This window comes from Sus scrofa, chromosome 3 (assembly GCF_054392235.1).
Source record: "Sus scrofa isolate SSC_HxYL_T2T_F1_AM1 chromosome 3, Sscrofa_HxYL_maternal_Yorkshire_Landrace_v2.0, whole genome shotgun sequence".
Taxonomy (NCBI): domain Eukaryota; kingdom Metazoa; phylum Chordata; class Mammalia; order Artiodactyla; family Suidae; genus Sus; species Sus scrofa.
The window spans coordinates 139,081,848-139,100,085 of record NC_139385.1 but is presented as its reverse complement, the minus strand read 5'-3'; the positions used below and the strand labels follow the sequence as shown (position 1 = coordinate 139,100,085).

The following is an 18,238-nucleotide window of genomic DNA, read 5'->3' as shown; positions in this document are numbered from 1 at the left end:
TTCAGGGCTCCTTTACCGTAATTAGGATGAAGTCCAAACACCTTAACTTGGCCTAATGGGCTCTCAACCCTGACTGCGTGTCGAATCTCCCGGGGAGCATTAAAAATGGATTGATGGCGTTCCCGTCGCGGCTCAGTGGAAACATCTGACTAGTATCCATGAGAAGGCAGGTTTGGTCCCTGGCCTTGCTCAGTGGGTTAAGGAGCCGGTGTTGCCGTGAGCTGTGGTGTAGGTTGAAGACGCGGTGCAGATCTGGCATTGCTGTGGCTGTGGGGCAGGCCAGCATCTGTAGATCCACTTCAACCCCTAGCCTGGGAACCTCCATATGCCATGGGTGCGGCCCTAAAAAAACAAAAAAAGAATTGATGCCTTCATCTTGTCAGAAGTGTAGTTAGTTGGTCTGTGAAGCCAGGGAACTCCCAGCCTGAAGAGGGAGTCAGGCTCTGCATCATCCTACCGGTGCCTCCAGCTCCAGCCACCCCCCCAGCACCCCAAGTCCAAGCCACGGGAAGCCGGCTTTTCTAACACGCACTGTTCCCTTGCTCTCCTGGTTTTCACCTTAGGCTTAGTTGTTTCAAGACATCCCTTTTTGGCTCATTTTTATCACAGCCGTTACACTTCATTGTGGGTTGAGATGACAGAGGCCCTCCTTTGAGCAAACTCGAGCCAGACTCCTCTGTCTTCTTTCTGAATAGGCCTCCACCTTGGGCTCCGTCTGTGGCCACTTTGTCCTGCCGAATCAGTTCAGCAAAAACCCCTCACTCTTGGTCTGATCACCCAGGACATCTGCTCAAATGCCTCCTCCTGGCAATTCCCTGGCCTGCCTTCAGCAACAACCCTGTCACCTGAGTTTAGCAAAGACTTATCCTACCTCTTAGGAGTGTTGCATTCCCCTGGCCCCTCAGCCTGCTCCCAGGCTGTAACCTCCACGTTTCTTTCTTGTTCTGGTTGTTTGGCCTAATCTCTCCCCCCACTGCCAAACCCCAGCATGCTGGTCCTCCCTGATGTCTACCTTACTGTCTTCAGCAAACGTCATGAGCTTTTCTTTAACTGGAGTCAGCGGTTGTGAAGGCTTTATTTTTTGCGTGACTAATGCATCCCTTGGAAAAACTTCCCCCCTTCTTTAGTCCCTGCCACTAGGGCCATTTGCTCAAACATTTGAACCCGCCTTCAGCGGCGGATGTTGGGTCTGGTGGTGGCGCCAATACGCCCTCCTTTCGGGGTTGGTTTCCACCCGGGTAACTGACAGGCGACGCTGGCCAGAGGACAAGGAGGGACAAGCAAGGCAGCCATGCGCCCCCAGCACCTCATGACTGGGGATAAATGAACAAAAAGCACGTGGCTCTGCTTGTGTAAACGGACAAAAATATGCTTTCCAAGAATCACCGGCTATCACACGCCTTAAAAATGACCAGTGCGTCGCCAAAAGAGCCCCTAAAGGGAGACTCGCGAAGAACAAGCACCTGGCGGAGACCAGCTATGCCCAGGCCTCGGCCTGCGCAGGCGCCTCCCCATCTCACCCAAGCCCAGGGGAGCCCCGCCTCCGGGCCTCTCGCCCCGCCCGGATATCAGGCCTGGCCCCGCCCCCCCGCCCCTCCCGGATATCCGGTATGGCCCCGCCCCTCCGCCGTTCGCCCCGGCCGGATATCCGGCTTGGCCCCGCCCCTCGGCCGCCGGGGCAATGGCGCTGTGCGAGGCGGTGGCGCGCGGGAGCTCCGGGTCCTGGCCTCGGGTGCTACTCTTCGGAGACTCCATCACCCAGGTACAGCCGCTCCGCCCTGTCCAGTCTGCGGATCCCGGTTGGGCCCCCATGTGGCCCAGTCTCTTGGGCGTCCTCGCCGCGCTCTCCGCGCCTGCGGCCGCCGCCAAGAGCCACGAGCCTGGCTTCTTCAGGGACTCCTGGCTCTCCTCTCCCCACCTGGCCGCCTTTCTCCCGCCTGTCACGAGGTCGTCGCGCCGCCTCCCTGCACCCCGCTTGCCCCAGCGGATGCTGCCCCGAGGCTGAGCGGGCCTGAGGCCGGCAGCGACTTCCCATGGCGCCGCCTCCAGCGCCCCTTGGTGACACCCGGGCGGTGGGTCCTTGCTAATTGTTTGTTGGTAGCTTCAGGGAGAGGGCGTGTTCAGGAGGGCGGCGTGGCATCTCAGCACTGGACACGTGTGTCATTTAGTCTTAGGGAGCCCTGCCTTACGGACGAGATGAAATGCAGGGAAGTTTAGGGACGGGTCCCAGGCCAGGTCCTGCGAGTGGCAAGGCTTGGGTTGGCTGCTCTTTGCTCTATGTCATTCCCCAGGGGGATTTCAGGAAGACCTGCTGCGAGCCAAGGCGCGTTGTTTTTATCCCAGTGTCTTCCTGATCCGTGGCCGTTGGCCTTTTCCCGTGAAACGTGTTTAGTCGCCCACAGCGCCAATGGTACTTTGTTCCCCAGGCGGACCTTTCCCAGGGGGTCACCTGCACAAACCAAGGTGGCAGGTGAAGCACTTCCTGCGCTTCTCCTACCGCCTGGTCCCTGCAGAAAACGTTTGCAACCAGTTGCCCCAGTGCTTGCTGGGGCGGAGCAGACTGATCTTGAATAAGATGCCTCCAAGATCACCCAAGATTGTCTCAACTGTTAAATCCAAATTAGATGTTCTTCCTTGAGGGAGTTCGTTTTAAAATTACCCTACCGTGGTGGTGTTTTGTTTTTTCTCCTTTTACTCACGGTCAGACATGACTTCCTAAGCCAGTTTTCTGTGTACCTGCCAATAATTGGTATCATTGTTTTTAGGCATCTAGGGCAGTGATGACTGTCCGCATTTTATGGGGGTGTATTTGAAAAGATGTTCACTCCCAGTTCTTTCATTAACTTCCGTAGTACTTCCTTCAACCACGGAAAGGTAGTGTGGATTCCCTTTCCTCACTGGTTTTATCTCTGCTCCCTAGATTTAAGTAGCTTTTCTAGGTAACAGTGACTCAATAAAGTCTCAGTAAAGTGCAGGTGACTGGCTCAAATCCACTTGACAGGGAAGACGACAACCCCTTACTCCCAGCGTTCTGCTGAGGTGTCGGTCTAGTAAGTCCCTGAAAGGATTTTCTTGGAGCACAGCAAGTGGTGAGGGGCCAGCACGCAGAGCCAAGGGGAAGCGGGGCTGCTGAGCACAAGGTCCTGAGTGCATCGCTGAGTCGTAACGGGCTTCTCTCTCTTCAGTTTTCTTTCCAGCAAGGTGGATGGGGAGCGTCCCTGGCTGACAGGCTGGTCAGGTGAGAAGGGTTTCTAGACGGATCCGGATCCCTGAGTGTTTGCTGATGGGGGAGAGAGAGTGAGTTTCAACCGTCAGTTCCCCCGTGGTTCCTCTTTACCAGCCTGTCCTACTCACTGTCTCCCTGGGGTTGGGGGAGGGAAGAGCCGCGCTCAGGTTCAGTTACAGCTTTTGCCACCGCCTGAAACCAGACCCCTAAAAGTTGTGGAAAATATATTAGGGGTTTGGTTCCCCCCAAAGGGCTATTCACTAAATATGACAGGTTCTTTTTCATTTATGGTGGATGATTTAAATAATTAGCAAGGAGCTCAATTGAAAGAATACAAAATATACTCTCAGACCTAAGGTGGCTTCCTTTTTTACATAGAGATCCCCCCCAATTTTCTTTATAAACTGTATCAGGAGTTCCTGCTGTGGCTCAGCGGGTGAATGATCCGGCCTGTCTCCGTGGCCTTGCCGGGTCAATCCCCTGCCCGGTGCAGTGGGTTAAGGATCTCGGTGTTGCTGCAGCTGTGGTGTAGGTCACAGATGTGCCTTGGATCCGATGCCTGGCCCAGGAACTTCCATTCATATGCTGCAGGTGTGACCATAAAAAGGAAAAAAAAGAAAATATATTTTAAGTTATTTCTAAATGTGAAATGTGTTTCAAAATGTCCTCACTTTCTCCTTGATCTTTATCCTCGAAACGAGAAAAAAACAAAAAGACCTTCCAGCTTTTTCTATTCTCAGATGTTGCTTTCTCTATTTAAACTGACTTGATCCAAAGCATGAGAGGATTTCTTTCCCCTGCTCTACAACAGGGTGTTATAACAGCTGACTTGAGTGACTACTTACCGGTGCCAGAGACGATTTAAAATACTTCGTGTTTATGGCCTCATTTAATCTTTACAACCGCCCTGTAATGCAGCGGTTTCTATTTCTCCTGCCCATGTTAGAGCTGAGAAAAATAAGGCGGAGAGAGGTGAATAACCAGCTCACACAACCAAGAAGTGTCAAGTGGCCTGGCCCCGGCCTGAGCGCCTGTGCCTCGGGACAGCACAGGCCCTGCCCTGTGTGGGAGGGTGAATAGGCTGGAGTGTGCTGCTCAATCCCCAGCCTGGTGCCTGGCACCTAAGAGGGGCTCATAAATACTAGTTTTTGCTTTGAGTAATCCAGTAACAGTCCCTTCACCTTTTCTGATCAAATAGCTTCTGAAAAGCTAAATAATTATTCAAATGGCCTAAAAAACTACAGACATTTCAGATGTTTCACCAATACATCAATATTTTATAAATATTTAATAGTTAATAGCTTAAAAATAGTTAATGATTTCAGGACTAAAATCTTGGCAGAATTGATAGTACAGGTATAATTTGCTAGAAGACTATTAGAAGCTATTTTTCAGAATTGAGAGTAATTATAAGATGAAGTTGCAGATAGCGTGTGGGCTGGTATGTTTTATTTAGTCACATTTTAAAGGCATCTTCTGGGCGGTTCTCTCGTGGCTCAGCAGGGTAAGAACCGACTAGTATTCATAGGATGCAGGTCCAGCCCCCTGCTCAGTGGGTTAAAGCATCTGGCGTTGCTGTGAGATCTCTTTTAGTTTAATCCTGTCTTTTTCTCATTTTCGCCTAAACTTAAATACCTGTTTTTAGCCAAGAATTCATGTAAAAGCCTTTCTCATTTTCCAGTTTTTTTAGCCTTTTGAATAACTTGGATTCCAGGGATTCTATTTTTCATCCAGAGAAATTCCCTCCCTTTCGGGAGGGAACCTTGGGCCTCACGAGCGGTTTTTTCCTGCCCTTTACTGAGCTCCTGCACTGTCTCTGGCCACTACGTGGTGGGTTGTTTTGGTTTTTGGCCACACACAGCACGCTAAGTTCACAGGCTGGGGACTGACCCAGTGACCCATGCCCAGCAGCACAGCAGTGACAAAGCCAGATCCTTGACCCACAAGGGAACTGCACTGTGTTCTTTTTTTTTCTTTGTCTTTTTAGGGCCACAGCTGAGGCATGTGGAGGTTCCCAGGCTAGAGGTCGAATCAGAGCTGCGGCTGCCGGCCGACGGCACAGCCACAGCAACTCGGGATCCTTAACCCACTGAGGGATCGAACCTCCTCCTCATGGACACTCATCGAGTTCGAAACCCACTGAGCCACAGTGGGAACTCCCTGCACTGCCTTCCGTTTCATCTTCCCCTAACCCAGCAGATGAGGCCTTGGAGTCCCCTCTCATCTGGGAGACCGAGGCTCAGGCCTCGTTGGCAGTTGACGCCGCTGAGATCCCGGCGCTGGCTGCTGACTGCAGACCTTGCCGAGTCCTGGCCGCACCACAGGGGCCTCGGGGAGGGGCCGTTCTCCTCCTGTCCTTAAGTGCTGTCGTGACGTCACCTTCGGAGGGCTGGAGGACAGAATTCTAGGGCGTTCCATTTCAAAGTATTCTACGCGAAGTCTTTAAAACGGCTAGTTGGCGTTTTGTAATCATTACACATAAAAACGCAAGAATCACACTTAAAGAAATGTGGCTGAAGTTTTTGTTGTTGTTCTAAGATGTATGCGTGCTGAGAGCTTTCAGAGTAGCCTCAAAGCGGAGCCCTCTCTGGCATCTGGCGCTTGGCCTGGTGTCCTGCAGGTTGTCACCGGTGCCCTGGCTTCTCTGCTTAGGTGCTTCCATGAAAGAATTTGAACCATATGCCAAAGGCAACCACATCACTTTACTAACCGTAAGCTGAACTCTGCGATTCATTAGGAAAAAAAAGGTTTTTTTTTCTTTTTAGGGTTGCACCTACAGCATATGGAAGTTCCCCAGCTAGGGGTTAAATTGGAGCTGCAGCTGCCGGCCTACACCACAGCCACAGCCATGCCAATGCCAGGTCCTTAACCCACTGAGCGAGGCCAGGGATCCAACCCGCATCCTCATGGACACTAGTCGGGTTCTTAACCCAGTGAGCCACAAGGGGAACTCCCCGGGGAAGAAAAATTTCAGTGGACGATGTGAAACCTCTACAAGCATACCCAAGGTCACAGCTCCTAATGTTGGAGCTGGCATAACAATCCAGGCAACCAGCTCATTCTCCCTGGTTGGTATTTTCCGTGTCTCACCCACCCAGCGCTGTGACCCAAATCATGTGTTTTTAAGGAATACAATGCCTGTTGATGAACGGTTTTAAACAAACACAAGTGATACGTATCTACTGAAACTACTGAGTCAGACCCATTGGGTGATGGTGATGTGTCACTGTGGTTTGTCACCTGCAGCAAAGGTACCCACTATGGGGGGGGGGGGGTGGCATGAGAAATCTTTACCTCTTCTCAACGTTGCTGTGAACTTAAAACTCTTATTAAACTGTAACGGCACAGTCTATCCATGGATGCCACTCTAGCTCGAGCTTATTAGCGACTTTCTACGTAAGCTCCTTGGCACTGTAAACTCCATTTCTACAGGAGATCAGCTGTAGGCTAAGTCATAGCCCCTGAGTCTTCGTCACTCATAACCTCTCCCATCGGGGAATGGGTGGAGGTACCCGTGTCCTAAAACGATGCAGGAAGACGTGCTTCAGCTGTGCCCCTGCTCTGCTCTTCCGAAGTGGAGGCTGGGCGGCGTCAGGGCCCCGAGCACACCCTCCCTCACTAAAGGTTGGCTGCTGGGGACCAGAAACAGTTCTTGGCCCACAACTCATCTTTAAACATGTTTTGTTTCAGAAAATGCGATGTTTTGAACCGTGGGTTTTCAGGTTACAATACCAGATGGGCCAACATTATCCTTCCAAGACTCCTCAGGAACGGGGACGGTTCGGACAGCCCCGTCGCAGTCACGGTCTTCTTTGGTGCCAATGACAGTGCGCTAAAAGGTAACGGCATCTTGTTTTCCTAGTTGTCTTTCCACCGCTTGTGTTACAGCGGACTTGAGGGGACGCTCGTTATTCCTTTGATTACTTATCTCCCGGGAGGTAAAGTTCTGCCAAATTGAAAATGAGTTCTCCCGGTTTACTCGGGGGCGATGCTTCTACCTTTAACGTGAGCGATTTTCGCTGCCGACTTTTTTCTGGCTGCCTGGGTTGTTGGCAGATGGACAGTTGCCAGCACTCCAGTGTTTGTCAGAGTCCATTCGCGCTGGGCTAAGGTTTTCACGTTCCTTGCCCGCTAGTAGATGCGCTTGGCAGCAGAGGGCTCAGATTCCGCACCCTGCAGTGAGTCCCGCTGATGGAGAAGGTCGCTCGGGGCAGCTGCGCTCTGGCCCAGGCACAGGCTTGACTCCTGGCCGCTGGGAAAGGGTTTGAACAGGAGATGTGTCTCCGTATCTTTTGAAAGAACTGCTGCTGTCACTAGAGGAAAAGCTGGCCGGGCACAGGCCTCTCGTCCCTTTCTGCCCGTGAAGGCGAGCCCTGTGCTGGGCTTCACTGAGGAGAAGCGAAGCGCAGGCAGCTTCCAGGTTTCTCCCGTGCTCCCTCCCCGCAGCAGCGCCAGGTCTGCGGTTAACAGGTTGACAGGCACACGGTTAACAGGTTAACAGGCCTCCCGGGTGGGGCTGGGGAGAAAGGAGCGGCGGCAGCTGCCAGCTGGGAGGCCGTAAAGGACAGGTGTTGCAGAGGCCGTCAGCTCTGTGGAAAAGTCAGTTCTTCTCATTTACACAAAACTAGGAAAGAAAATGTTTTTAAAAGGGTAGATTTTTATCAAATTTAGGACAAGGAAACCCACTTTCTAACTATCAAAACAATGGAAGGAATTGCAAAGGAGAATAGGCTTATGACATAAAATAGCCTATGTCAAAAAAAAACCATTAAAAAGAAAATAACACATTAAGGAAAATATCTGCAAAAATATGTAGAAATCAGTAAGAAAATCAACTCCAGTTTAAAAAATAGGTAAAGGTAGGAACAGATACTTCACAACAGGAGAAATTTAATAGCCACTAATTTATTAGAAAATGTGTAAAAACTTACAAAATGAAAATTGAAATAGAATTTTAGTTTTTTGACTCAAATCAGTGGTTTTCAGTAGAACCACCTTGCGCTGACAGTGCAGAGTGAAACGGGCGCTCTTAAATTACTGGGGGGAGAACTCGCCGTCTTTCCCGAAAGCTGCTTGACCACTTGCACCGAGAGATTTCCGTCATCTGGAAATCCAGCCTGAGGAGACACTCGGCCGCGCAGCCAGCCTGTGCCAGGTCGTCTCTGTGCCTTGACAAGAGCGGGACACGGGCACGCCGCGGGGTGAGGAGACAGCATGAATCGAGAACTGTTCGTGGTCACAGAAACGCTCACAGTGTTATTTGGAAAAAGCACGGTGCGGCAGTCCACCTGCAGTGTGACCTTTTTTGTGCAGTGCACGTATCTCCGTGGAAGACGGGACACAAGTACCACCCAGGGCCTGGGGTTTCTCTGGCTGGTAGGACCGTGCGGGGGGCTTTGTTCTTCTCCTAAACTGTACTCACGTGGGGTTTGCAGATGGCCTGCAAGCAGCCTTGGACACTCAGGCCTGAGCCCATCTAGAGCTGGTCCCTTGCAGTGACAAGAGTGTATCTCATTTAGTGCCAGTTTCCTGTGGCGGGCGCCTTCGCCCAGGCCCTCACGCACTTTGCTGATTGAATTTCCAAAGCAACCCGAGGAAGTCGACCCTATCGTCGTCCTCATGCTGCCGGGGAGGAAACAGGGGCATAAAGAGGCCAAGCGCTGTGCAAGGGCCTGTGGCTGGTCAGTGGCGATGCCAGCCTAGACCCTGGCCCGTCTCCCTCCGCCGCCCGGTCTTACTCCTGTAGGAATTTAGCCTAAACAGCGACCCCGCGACCCTGGCGGGGAACAGACTGGCGTGGGTGCAAGGCCCGGAGCCCGCGCCTTTGGCATCTGTGCGCTTGACTCCGCCCTTCTGGCCCCTGGTGCTAGACAGCGCGGTGAGTGGCACGCACCGTGAGTGTGCAGGGAGCTGGCATCACAGACCACCCCGCGGCCTTGGGCTGAAGTGTCCTCGTCCCTCCCCGCAGACGAGAATCCCAAGCAGCACGTCCCGCTGGCGGAGTTCGCGGCCAACCTGAAGAGCATGGTGCAGCAGCTGCGGGCCGCGGGCGTGCCAGCCGCCGGCCTGGTCCTCATCACGCCGCCCCCGCTCTGCGAGGCGGCCTGGGAGCAGGAGTGCCTCCGGCAAGGTCAGCACCCCCTGGCGGGCAGCGGGGGAGGGGGGCAGCCGGCCTCCAGCCCCGGGCTGGCGCCCTTAGGGCCTGGGATTCGTGCCAGGGGCCTCGGGTCAGCAGGAGTTGCGGTGCAGCCCCCGTGACGTCCTGCCTGAGAACTTGCCCTGGAGCAGGGATTCTCGCAGGGCGAGTCCCCGCTGGGGGAGCCAGCCGGGCCTGCTCGTTGCTGCCCTTGCACTTGCCCGCCCCGAGGTGCACACGCAGCCACTGACCTTCAGGCTGAGCAGCCAGACGAGCCACCGAGCGCGCGCACTTCGAAGGGACACCCACGGGTGGGGGAGCTTCCTGGCTTCCCCGCCCCCAGCAGGGCCACCTCCCACCCGCCGCAGCGCAGAGGACCCGCCACGTCCGGGAAGGGGGGGGCGGGGGCAGGAGCCCTGGGAGGCAGCCCCCTGCTCACAGCACCGCGCTTCTGCCGCGTTACCACGGGAGGCATTTATGTCCCGGCAAACTCTTCGTCTCTGCACCTTTCCGTGCTGTGCCAGGGCCTGGCGGGAGTCTCCGGGTACGGAAATGACAGCTGCCGGTTGGGCTGGTGAGGGAGCGAGGCCAGCTGTCTTCAGATGCTTGAACGGTGGCGCTGTCACAGAAAGGTCCGAATGCCCTGCTGTTAGCTCCAGAGGGCGAGGGGGGCCCCCCGACCCAGGGGGCATCAAAGGCGACTTGGGGCGTTTCACCCGGCATCAGGGATCCTCTGTGAGCTAGGAAGTCATGACAGGAAACGTCTGGGCAGAGGTGCCAGCCAGGGCTCAGTGCTGCTCACCGTGCAGCCCGCAGTCGATTCAGGGCATGAAACTGAGTTACACTGTTTTAATGGCCTGGAGTAGTCTAGAAGAATCTGTCACCTAGACTGCAGTAGGCGTGTGTCTTGTGAGACCGTCTGGCCCGTGGATGTGGTACTGAGTGTGGAGTGAAAGGTTTCTCACTCTAGCTGTAGCCCGGTGCCCACCCATCAGCCCCCGCTTGGCTCTCCTGTGGTCCAAGACGAGCAGACCCGCATTGCCTGCAACGCGGTCGAGATGCAGATTTGGGACTCATCCTAGACCTGCGGAAGCGGGGCTCCAGGGGTGGAGCTGGGTGCGCCCTGCAGGTGGTTCTGCCCACCCCAGGCCTTGGGGACCCGGAGCTCCTGGTAGGGGGGTGGGACTGTCCCACTGGCTACAGCAGATAGTTTTAATTGGCCCACAGCCAGGCTCATGGTTTACAGATGGTCTGTGGCTGCTTTTGTTGTGGTGGTGGCGGATTTGGCTTTTTAGAGCCACACCAGCAGCATATGGAGGTTCCTAGGCCAGTGGTTGAATCAGAGCTACAGCTGCCAGCCTACATCACAGCCCACAGCAATGCCAGATCCTTAACCCACTGCGTGAGGCCAGGGATCGAACCTGTATCTTCATGGATGCTGGTCAGATTCATTTCCAGTGCACCACGACAGGAACTCGTTGTCTGTGACTACTTTTGTGCTGTGACGGCAAGGTTGACCAGTTAGTTGTCTGCAAAACCTCAGTGCCTGTGGTCCAGCCCTTTGCAAAGAAAGGTTGCTGCCCCCCCCCCCCACCCCCAGGCCAGCCTGAATGACCTCTGTGGTCCTGTCCAGCTCTCACTTTCTCTGGTTGAATGTCTGCAAGTGACTTTTCCACATATGGCAGTGGCTTCTCATTATATATAAAAACTCAGAGCTGGGGTTCCCGCTGTGGTGCAGGGGGTCAAGGGTCCAGTGTTGAGTAAGAGTCATGGATTCGATCCCTGGCCTGGGAACTTCCTTATGCCTCAGGTGTAGCCAGACAACAACAACAAAACCCAGTAAGTCGGGGACTCGGCCCAGCATCCATCTCGAACGTAGCCCTTATAGCCACCAGCCCGACTTCACTGCACTCCCGCCGGGCCGGCAGCTCCCCAGCCTTTCCTGCCTCTGCGTGCCCTTGGTGGCTCCCTCATCCCCGCCATCCTTGGTCCTGTGCTAGGTGGAGCTGCACGCTGCTGACCTTTGAGGCCCGTCCCCGGGACTGGCCCACTGCGCTCTGTGAGCCGTGCCTGGTACCTGAACCGAGAAACCCTGCAGGCAGTAGCACTTGTCGGAAGACCACCTGGCTCTTCTCTCTTCTCAACAGGTTCCAAGTTAAACCGCCTGAACGCGGTAGTTGGTGAATATGCCAGAGCCTGTGTACAAGTAGCCCAAGACTGTGGGACTGATGCCCTTGACCTGTGGACCCTGATGCAGAAGGACAATCAGGTACGGTGGCTTGCTCGGTCCAGCTGAGATGAGCGGGGTCACAGAGGTGCCCCAGCTGTGCGCCTTGTGCCTGGAGCACCTCGGTGGTAAGAGTTGTCCCTTTCACCAGTTGAACAGAAAAATCAGGTGGAGGGGAGGAGCCAGGGGCTCCAGGACGGCCTGGTTCCTCACCCACATGCAGCAGCTGGCATCAGACTCGGAGCCCCTGACAGGAGCTGCAGGTAGTGACATGAATGGGAGAAAATGGCTCATAATTGAGAACATCCAGGCCGAGTTCATAAGGTGGACTGGGGGCAAGTTAAAAGTTGTCACAAGCCGAACGATGAATTTGAGGTAGGGTGAAGTTCTACCTTAGCTAAAATTCGAGTTTTGAGATACACAGTTGTGTTTTCAAGTCAGAAAGCCCATTTACACGCGTAAGAGGTAAAAAGCCGTCTCCACGCAGAACGGCACAGCCACCCAGGAAGCGAGCAGGACGGGAAGCCCAGGTACGTGAAACAGACTCCCGTGGGACCCAGCGGGCCTGCCAGAGAAATGCCCACGGTGTCCTGCCTTCCTCCGGAGGGGGGCCCAGGTCAGGAGCAGCCTCGGCCACTGCAGGGCTGAGGGCGACCGCAGCCAGGGCCCTGGCTGTGTCTGGGTTAAGCTTCCCCCCGAGACGGTTTGGGAAACGGTGCCGCCAGAGAAGAGGCGACCGTGAGCTGGAAGTCCTCCTGGACTGGACGTGGTGCGGGGCTCGAACCGGGAGGGTCTTAGAGACCCTCTCATCTCACCCGGCAGAGAGGAGCAAACCAATGCCCAGGAGACACGAATCCCCGCCTGTACGAGTTTCTGGCGGGACTGGGCGCAGCCCGGGGGAGGGAGAGGCCTTCCCCAGGGGAGAAGGGCCTGGGCGGTCAGGGGGCCTGAGGTCAGGGCGCGGGGCTCCTGGTCGGACGGTTCCACTTCTTGTCATCCAGTAATGTGGCCATCAATTCAAAACCTAGATGAAGTCAAACACAGTTTGACCCACGGGGCCCTGAGCTCTTTTCACTGCGCTGATTCCCTTCCTGGACCATATTCACTCATTAAGGCTCGTCTTCCCTCGAGGGCCTGGAAGGCTGCGTCAGCTCAGGCGCTTGCAGCAGCGTGAGGTTCCGTGTGGCTCCATCTGTCACACGCAGGTCACCCGCGCCTAGGCCGTGGGAGCAGCTGACCCGATGCTGCCGCACCGGAAGCCTGATGGTCGGGGCGGCCTGGCAGGGAGCCTGGCACCCACGCTTAACGGCATTCTCTTCCCCCACAGGACTTCTCTTCCTATTTGTCAGATGGACTGCATCTGTCACCAAAAGGAAACGAGTTTGTGTTCTCCCATCTTTGGCCTCTGATAGAGAAGAAAGTCTCTTCCCTGCCTCTGCGGTTCCCTTACTGGCGAGACGTAGCAGAAGCCACGCCCGAGCGAAGTCTCCTGGGGGGAGGAGACCAGTAGGCCCAGACCACCAGTTCCCACGGTGGCTCCACAGAACAGCCGTCACCGGTGCAGAGAGACCCTGGGATAAGCCGTCAGAGCGCACGGTCTTCCTCAGGTTTACACTTTGCTCCTGACTCGGGAGCAAACGTCATTAGCACCTGCCACCAAGACTAATAAAAGCATTCGCACTTTTCAGGAAAGCGTTGTAGCTGGGGCGCTGTGTTTTGATAATCGATGTGTATTGATGGATGCAGGTGTTATCAGTGCCACAGCTACAGCACACACCCTGAGCAGCTTGTTACTTCTATAAATGGAAAACCAGTAGACCATTTCTTTAAAAAGTCGCAATTTTATATTAAAAAAGTCGTTTTTCTTACATTCAGCTCAGAACCATTTCACTCATTCACCCACACACCCCACTCACCTTACGTCATATTCCAAAAGTATAACTAAGTATGAGAATATTAGGCCCAGTTAAAAGCCAGCAAATACCACAAGGTGTAAGTTCAAGTATTAGTGTAACAGGTATCTGCGTAACAATCGTCCTTAGGGGATAAAAAAAAAAGGTGATTTGTCACAGGTTTGGTGGATTGGTTGACTGCCCTCGAAGCTTACAAGTTACCTGTTAAGGGGTGCTGGCTGGTGAGCACACTGCAGTCCTTAGCAGGGGAAAAAGCTTTTGAAACCAGAACTCAGCCGGATGGTTTTTATCCCTCGCGCAGGGCGCGCAGACGGTGCTGAAGCACGCGAGCCAGAAGGTCTAGGGTCTAGGGACCAATGGTCTGAGGACAGAGCCCCGGCCAGCGCCTCGCACCCTGTTCGCCTGGCAAGCGCGCCCAACCGCACGCACCGTCTGGGCCACTAGTGTTTGCGAAGAGGCGACCGTCCTCCTGTTCTGAAGGGTTGAGGTTTTGTGGATGGCGGGTTTTTTAGGAGCGTGGCAGCCGTAGAGAGACAGGAAGATACTTACAAAACCCAGAAAAACTGCCCAGCTAGGTATGGCCCTAAACAGTTAATCAGCAGGATTCTGTCAATTCATGTGGCTATAATTTATAATCTTTACTATAAAGCTAGATTGTTTTAATTCTAGAAATTAGAAATTCTGAACATTTAGAAACAGGAAGAAACATTAACCCAGTTTATTCCTAAATTCAGATGTGTGGTCTCCCTTCTGCTCTAAGTTCTAGGCAATACCTCGAACCTGAACCCACCTTTGGCGGGAACGTAGAACCGGGTTCTGCATCAGAAAGCAGATTTGGTTACATTACGCCCTCGGACTTTATTTTACCTGAAGGCAAGAAATCCATCTATTCTGTGTTCCAGTTATCCTCGCAGGAAACTGATGAAATGCCTCTTTGTGTTCACTGGATCGTTACAGTGTCTTAAAAACATGATCACCTCCACAATCAGTGCTGTTCTCAATATAAAGGTAATTTACAAAAACGTAAATAGTCATAACATAATCCAGCTGTGGTTTCTGCTTCTGCACCACAGGTTGAAGGATATTTTAAAGATCAAAAGACTAAAACCTGAAGGCCTCAAAGTAAGCTAGATTCGCCTTACCTCTTCAAAGGAAAAGGGCTACCCACACAGTCTCACGGAGGTGGAGGAAGTCCAAACTCATGACCAGCATCTGCTGGGAAGTCACTTCCTTTTTTCTCCCAAATCTTCACAAGATCTCCGCAGTGATCTGAGGTCAAATCTATAAAAATATCCTGCACGCCAAGTCCGAGAGCTCCGGACGCAGCCCTGAACTAGCACTCCGTTTCCTTGCTGTCAACGCGACTCTGGCGCTGCAGCTTAAAGGACGAGGCCTTTTCACTTCTCGTGACCGGATGGTCCGTGAGATCCTCAAATGACTTGGCGGCGGCACTGCTGTTGGGGAAAGGGTCCTTCTCGAAGCCGTCCTCGTCCACGTGCGAGTCCGTGCTGGGGTCCTCCTGGATGGTGTCCATCCGCTGGTGGTCCAGTTTTGGAGCCACGGGCACCGAAGGCGCAGAGGGCAGCACGGGGCCGGGCTGTAGGGGCTGCAGGCGGCCTGGGGTCTGGGGCGCAGGAAAGGGCTTGATGATGCGAACGGATGCTGAATCCATGCTGCTTAGCATCTCCACGTTCTGGAAAGACAGGGCAGATTCTGATGAACCCTAGCTCCGACCTCGGCCCCCAGACAGACCCACACGGCGCCCTGGCCCCTGCGCTAGGGAGGCACCGGGCGAGGCGCCTCAACCCAGAAGTGACTCCAACAGCTTTCTGGGGTTTTTTTGCTTTTTAGGGCCACACCCACGGCAGCACATGGACGCTCCCAGGCTAGGGGTTGAATCCACAGCCACGGCACGCAGATTCAAGCTGCATCTGCAACCTACACCACAGCTCACGGCAATGCCAGATCCTTAACCCACTGAGCGAGGCCCAGGGAGCAAACCCGCATCCTCAGGGATACTACTTGGATTCGTTTCTGCGGCGCCACAATGGAAACTCCTCCAGCAGCTTTCAGGGCCTGACAACTCTCCGAGGAACCGGGAGAAACTCGTAAGAAACAAGCTATCAAGTTAAGACCCCAAGACAGGAAAAGCCCTGAAACGCTGAAGTCCGCGCTGAGCACGCTCGGCGCTGGGGGCGGGCAGAGCAGCTCCTCTGCTGCTCCGTCCAGCGACGGACACGAGTTCCTTGTCAGCGTCGTGAGAGTCATTTAAGCTCCAGCCTAGACCCTTCCTGCTGCAGCGCGGTGGGAAGGCTGGGAAGGGCGGCTGAGGGCAGGTCTCAGAAGGCAACTGAGAGGGACCGTTTCTGCGTGGGGTCTACTCACGCTGGGGTGCAGCAGAGACAGGGATTCGTACTGCTTATCCAGCTTCTTATCCTACAAGAGAAAGCGGGACAGTTAATGCTCCTCCTGGTGGGACGTGAAGAGCGGACCTAGAGCTCGAGTCGCAGAAAGCGGGAGCCGGTCCAGATGAGAACGCACTTCACCTCGAGCTTAAGGGTTCTGCCAGAAGCATCTCCTGTGCCCTTGAAGGAGCTCAGGTTTTAGGCCTAAAGTAAGAACAGGCCAGGCTGTAAGCGCTGCTTCTCTGAGAGAGGACCCGGGGCCAGGCACCGCCCGCCCTGCATGCCCATGAAGGCAGCCGTGGGGCCCTGCTGGGCTCCGGCCTCAAACCGCCAGGCGGGCCGCAGCCTCCTCTCCCCGACCTTTGCCGGAACTTCTACGGCCCAGTTTCTTGGCGGTCCCGACATCACACTCGTAGGGAGGGCTGAACACACAGTCTGTGCCTGGGGCTGACACCTAACAGGCGGCACCAAGCCTGGGGATGGGCCTGGCTTCCAGCCTGGCTGCTCTGAGCCAGGCCCCGGCCCTGCCTCCCGTCGGCAACTCTGCTCAGACATCAAGGGCCCGCCTCGCGGTCCTCGACCACAACCTGCACTAAAGACAAAGGCGGCCTGACTCTCAGGTAAGAGCAACCGTAATGGATGCCACGTCACCCGTCTACGCTTCAGCCGTGACCCCTTAGCGGAGAGGCTCCCCCTGCGCCACCAGGCCCACCGCCCCGAGGGAGAGCGGTCGGCCGAGGGCAGCAGCGAGGGGGCAGGTACAGAGGCTGGGCGAGCTCTCCCTCGGGGCGCGAAGCCCGGAGTTCCAGGAACAGGCCTGGAAGCCAGGGTCTCATGTCCTCGTCTCGACACAGCAGCGAAAGCCTCGCTTTCCCACAGAAACACGGGGAATGGATTTATAAGACAATTTCTGGAAAAAGGCCCCCAATGTTTAACTGTTGTTTGTCAAAGCTCATTCCTTGCTCATTGTCGTTTCTTGCTCATTCTGAACGAGAAAAAGGACGGCTGCTCGGCCCGTCGGTCACCCGGAAGGAGCGGAGCCCCGGCGAGGCCGTCTGCCCGGGACGAGGGCAGCCCGAGCGCGCGGGCGGGGAGGCTGCGCTCGCCGGGGTCCCCGACAAGCCCCGCGAGAGCGTCTGCGCAGCGGCGCAAACTGCCTCAGCAGTGACACAGGAGGACACGACGTCCACACCCCGCAAGCGCGACTCCTTTCAGGACGCCAGTTGGCCTTTCCACGAAATACGCCTTCCCGGAGAGAACGCGCACAAGGCCCATTGATACGGCAGGTCAGGTCTTCCTAAGAACCGATTTCATCTTTCCCGAAGGTTCTACGGCTGGCGCTGCTGCCAAGTTTAATGAAGTGTTGCATTAGGAGAAACCCTGGCGGGTCACAGACGGACAAGAGGGCAGCTTACCACGCAGTGGACGAGGATGCTGACGGGGATCCAGAGCATCAGGGAGAACACCAGGACGGAGCCCACGATGTTGTCTGCCAGGAACTTCCCTGAGAAGGACGCAGCCGTGAGCGCCTGACCCGGGGCTTCCAGGCGGCACGGCAGATGCTCCTCCACAGGACCCCGCCACGCGGCAGACCTGGCCGCCACCCCTGCGCGGCAGGGCGCTGTCCCCGGACAGGCCCCGTGTGCTGGGGCCAAGGACAGACCGCGGTGCAGGGGGCGGCGCTCAAGGAGACAGGGCCACTGCTATCTGGGCAGCACTGCTCTTGTGGCCAAACTCGAAATTGTGAACCCCAGAGGACACAGTACGTCCTGGCTTCTGCAAAATCGGAGGCCCAGTTTTATTTTTATTAACTTCTCACCACGCCCGAGGCATGGAGAAGTTCCCTAGCCAGGGACGGAACCTGAGCCACAGCTGTAACCAGAGCTGCAGCAGCCACAACACAGGATCCTTAACCCACTGTGCCATGAAGGGACTCCCGAGGCCCACTTTTAAATAAATGACTCTTACATCAGGCGGGATTCAGATTTACATTCTACAGCACTGAAGCACACTCAGGCTGTCATGTGTTCATTTTTTACTAAAAAAGCCAATATTTTTACCTCCCTTGTCTGAAAATTTGCGCATCCACGATACACAGGGGGCAGACCTATAATGAGTCCATTTTTTAAGCCAACAGAGTTATTTCAAAACAAAAGCAGTGGGAGTTCCCACTGTGGCTCAGCCGTTACAAAACCGACTAGTATCCATGAGGATGCAGGTTCGATCCTTAGCCTCGCTTAGTGGGGTAAGGATCCAGCGTTGCCATGAGCTTCAGTGTAGGTCGCAGATGTGGCTCAGATCCAGCAAATGCATTGCTGCGGCTGTGCTGTA

The 18,238-nt window shown here is 54.9% G+C and overlaps 2 protein-coding genes across 8 annotated transcripts in view; one reads left to right on the top strand and one right to left on the bottom strand.

Annotated features, from left to right (window-relative positions):
- Positions 1–1,668: 1,668 nt before the first annotated feature.
- Positions 1,669–17,966, top strand: IAH1 (isoamyl acetate hydrolyzing esterase 1 (putative)). Of its 4 annotated transcripts, none has more exons than XR_014842567.1 (7): positions 1,669–1,762; positions 3,186–3,238; positions 6,917–7,065; positions 9,195–9,356; positions 11,510–11,631; positions 12,917–16,527; positions 17,233–17,966. XR_014842567.1 is itself a non-coding variant. In XM_003481289.5 (6 exons), exons 1-6 carry the CDS (start codon positions 1,682–1,684, stop codon positions 13,097–13,099), a joined length of 750 nt encoding a protein of 249 aa, XP_003481337.1. In that variant the 5' UTR covers positions 1,669–1,681; the 3' UTR covers positions 13,100–17,966. The 4 variants fall into 4 exon arrangements, 2 of the variants coding, with proteins under 2 accessions (XP_003481337.1, XP_005662805.1); XR_014842568.1 differs by having other exon boundaries at positions 3,186–3,297; XM_003481289.5 differs by having other exon boundaries at positions 12,917–17,966.
- The window catches only part of ADAM17 (ADAM metallopeptidase domain 17), a 58,656-nt gene continuing 53,828 nt past the window's right edge, over positions 13,411–18,238 (bottom strand). For 3 of the 4 annotated variants that reach the window (XM_021085853.2, XM_021085855.2, XM_085015861.1), the window contains 3 exons: positions 17,323–17,411; positions 15,888–15,938; positions 13,411–15,195 (listed from right to left, as the gene is read on the bottom strand). In XM_021085853.2, coding sequence (XP_020941512.1) covers positions 14,836–15,195; positions 15,888–15,938; positions 17,323–17,411 — 500 coding nt within the window. In that variant the 3' untranslated portion in view covers positions 13,411–14,835. 4 annotated transcript variants of the gene reach the window in all.

Coding starts and splice junctions, on each gene's coding strand:
- IAH1 (XM_003481289.5), top strand. CDS start 1,682: ATGGCGCTGTGCGAGGCGGTGGCGCGCGGGAGCTCCGGGTCCTGGCCT. Junction 3,239..6,916: donor CTGGCTGACAGGCTGGTCAG/GTGAGAAGGGTT, acceptor GTTTTGTTTCAG/AAAATGCGATGTTTTGAACC. Junction 11,632..12,916: donor TGATGCAGAAGGACAATCAG/GTACGGTGGCTT, acceptor CTTCCCCCACAG/GACTTCTCTTCCTATTTGTC.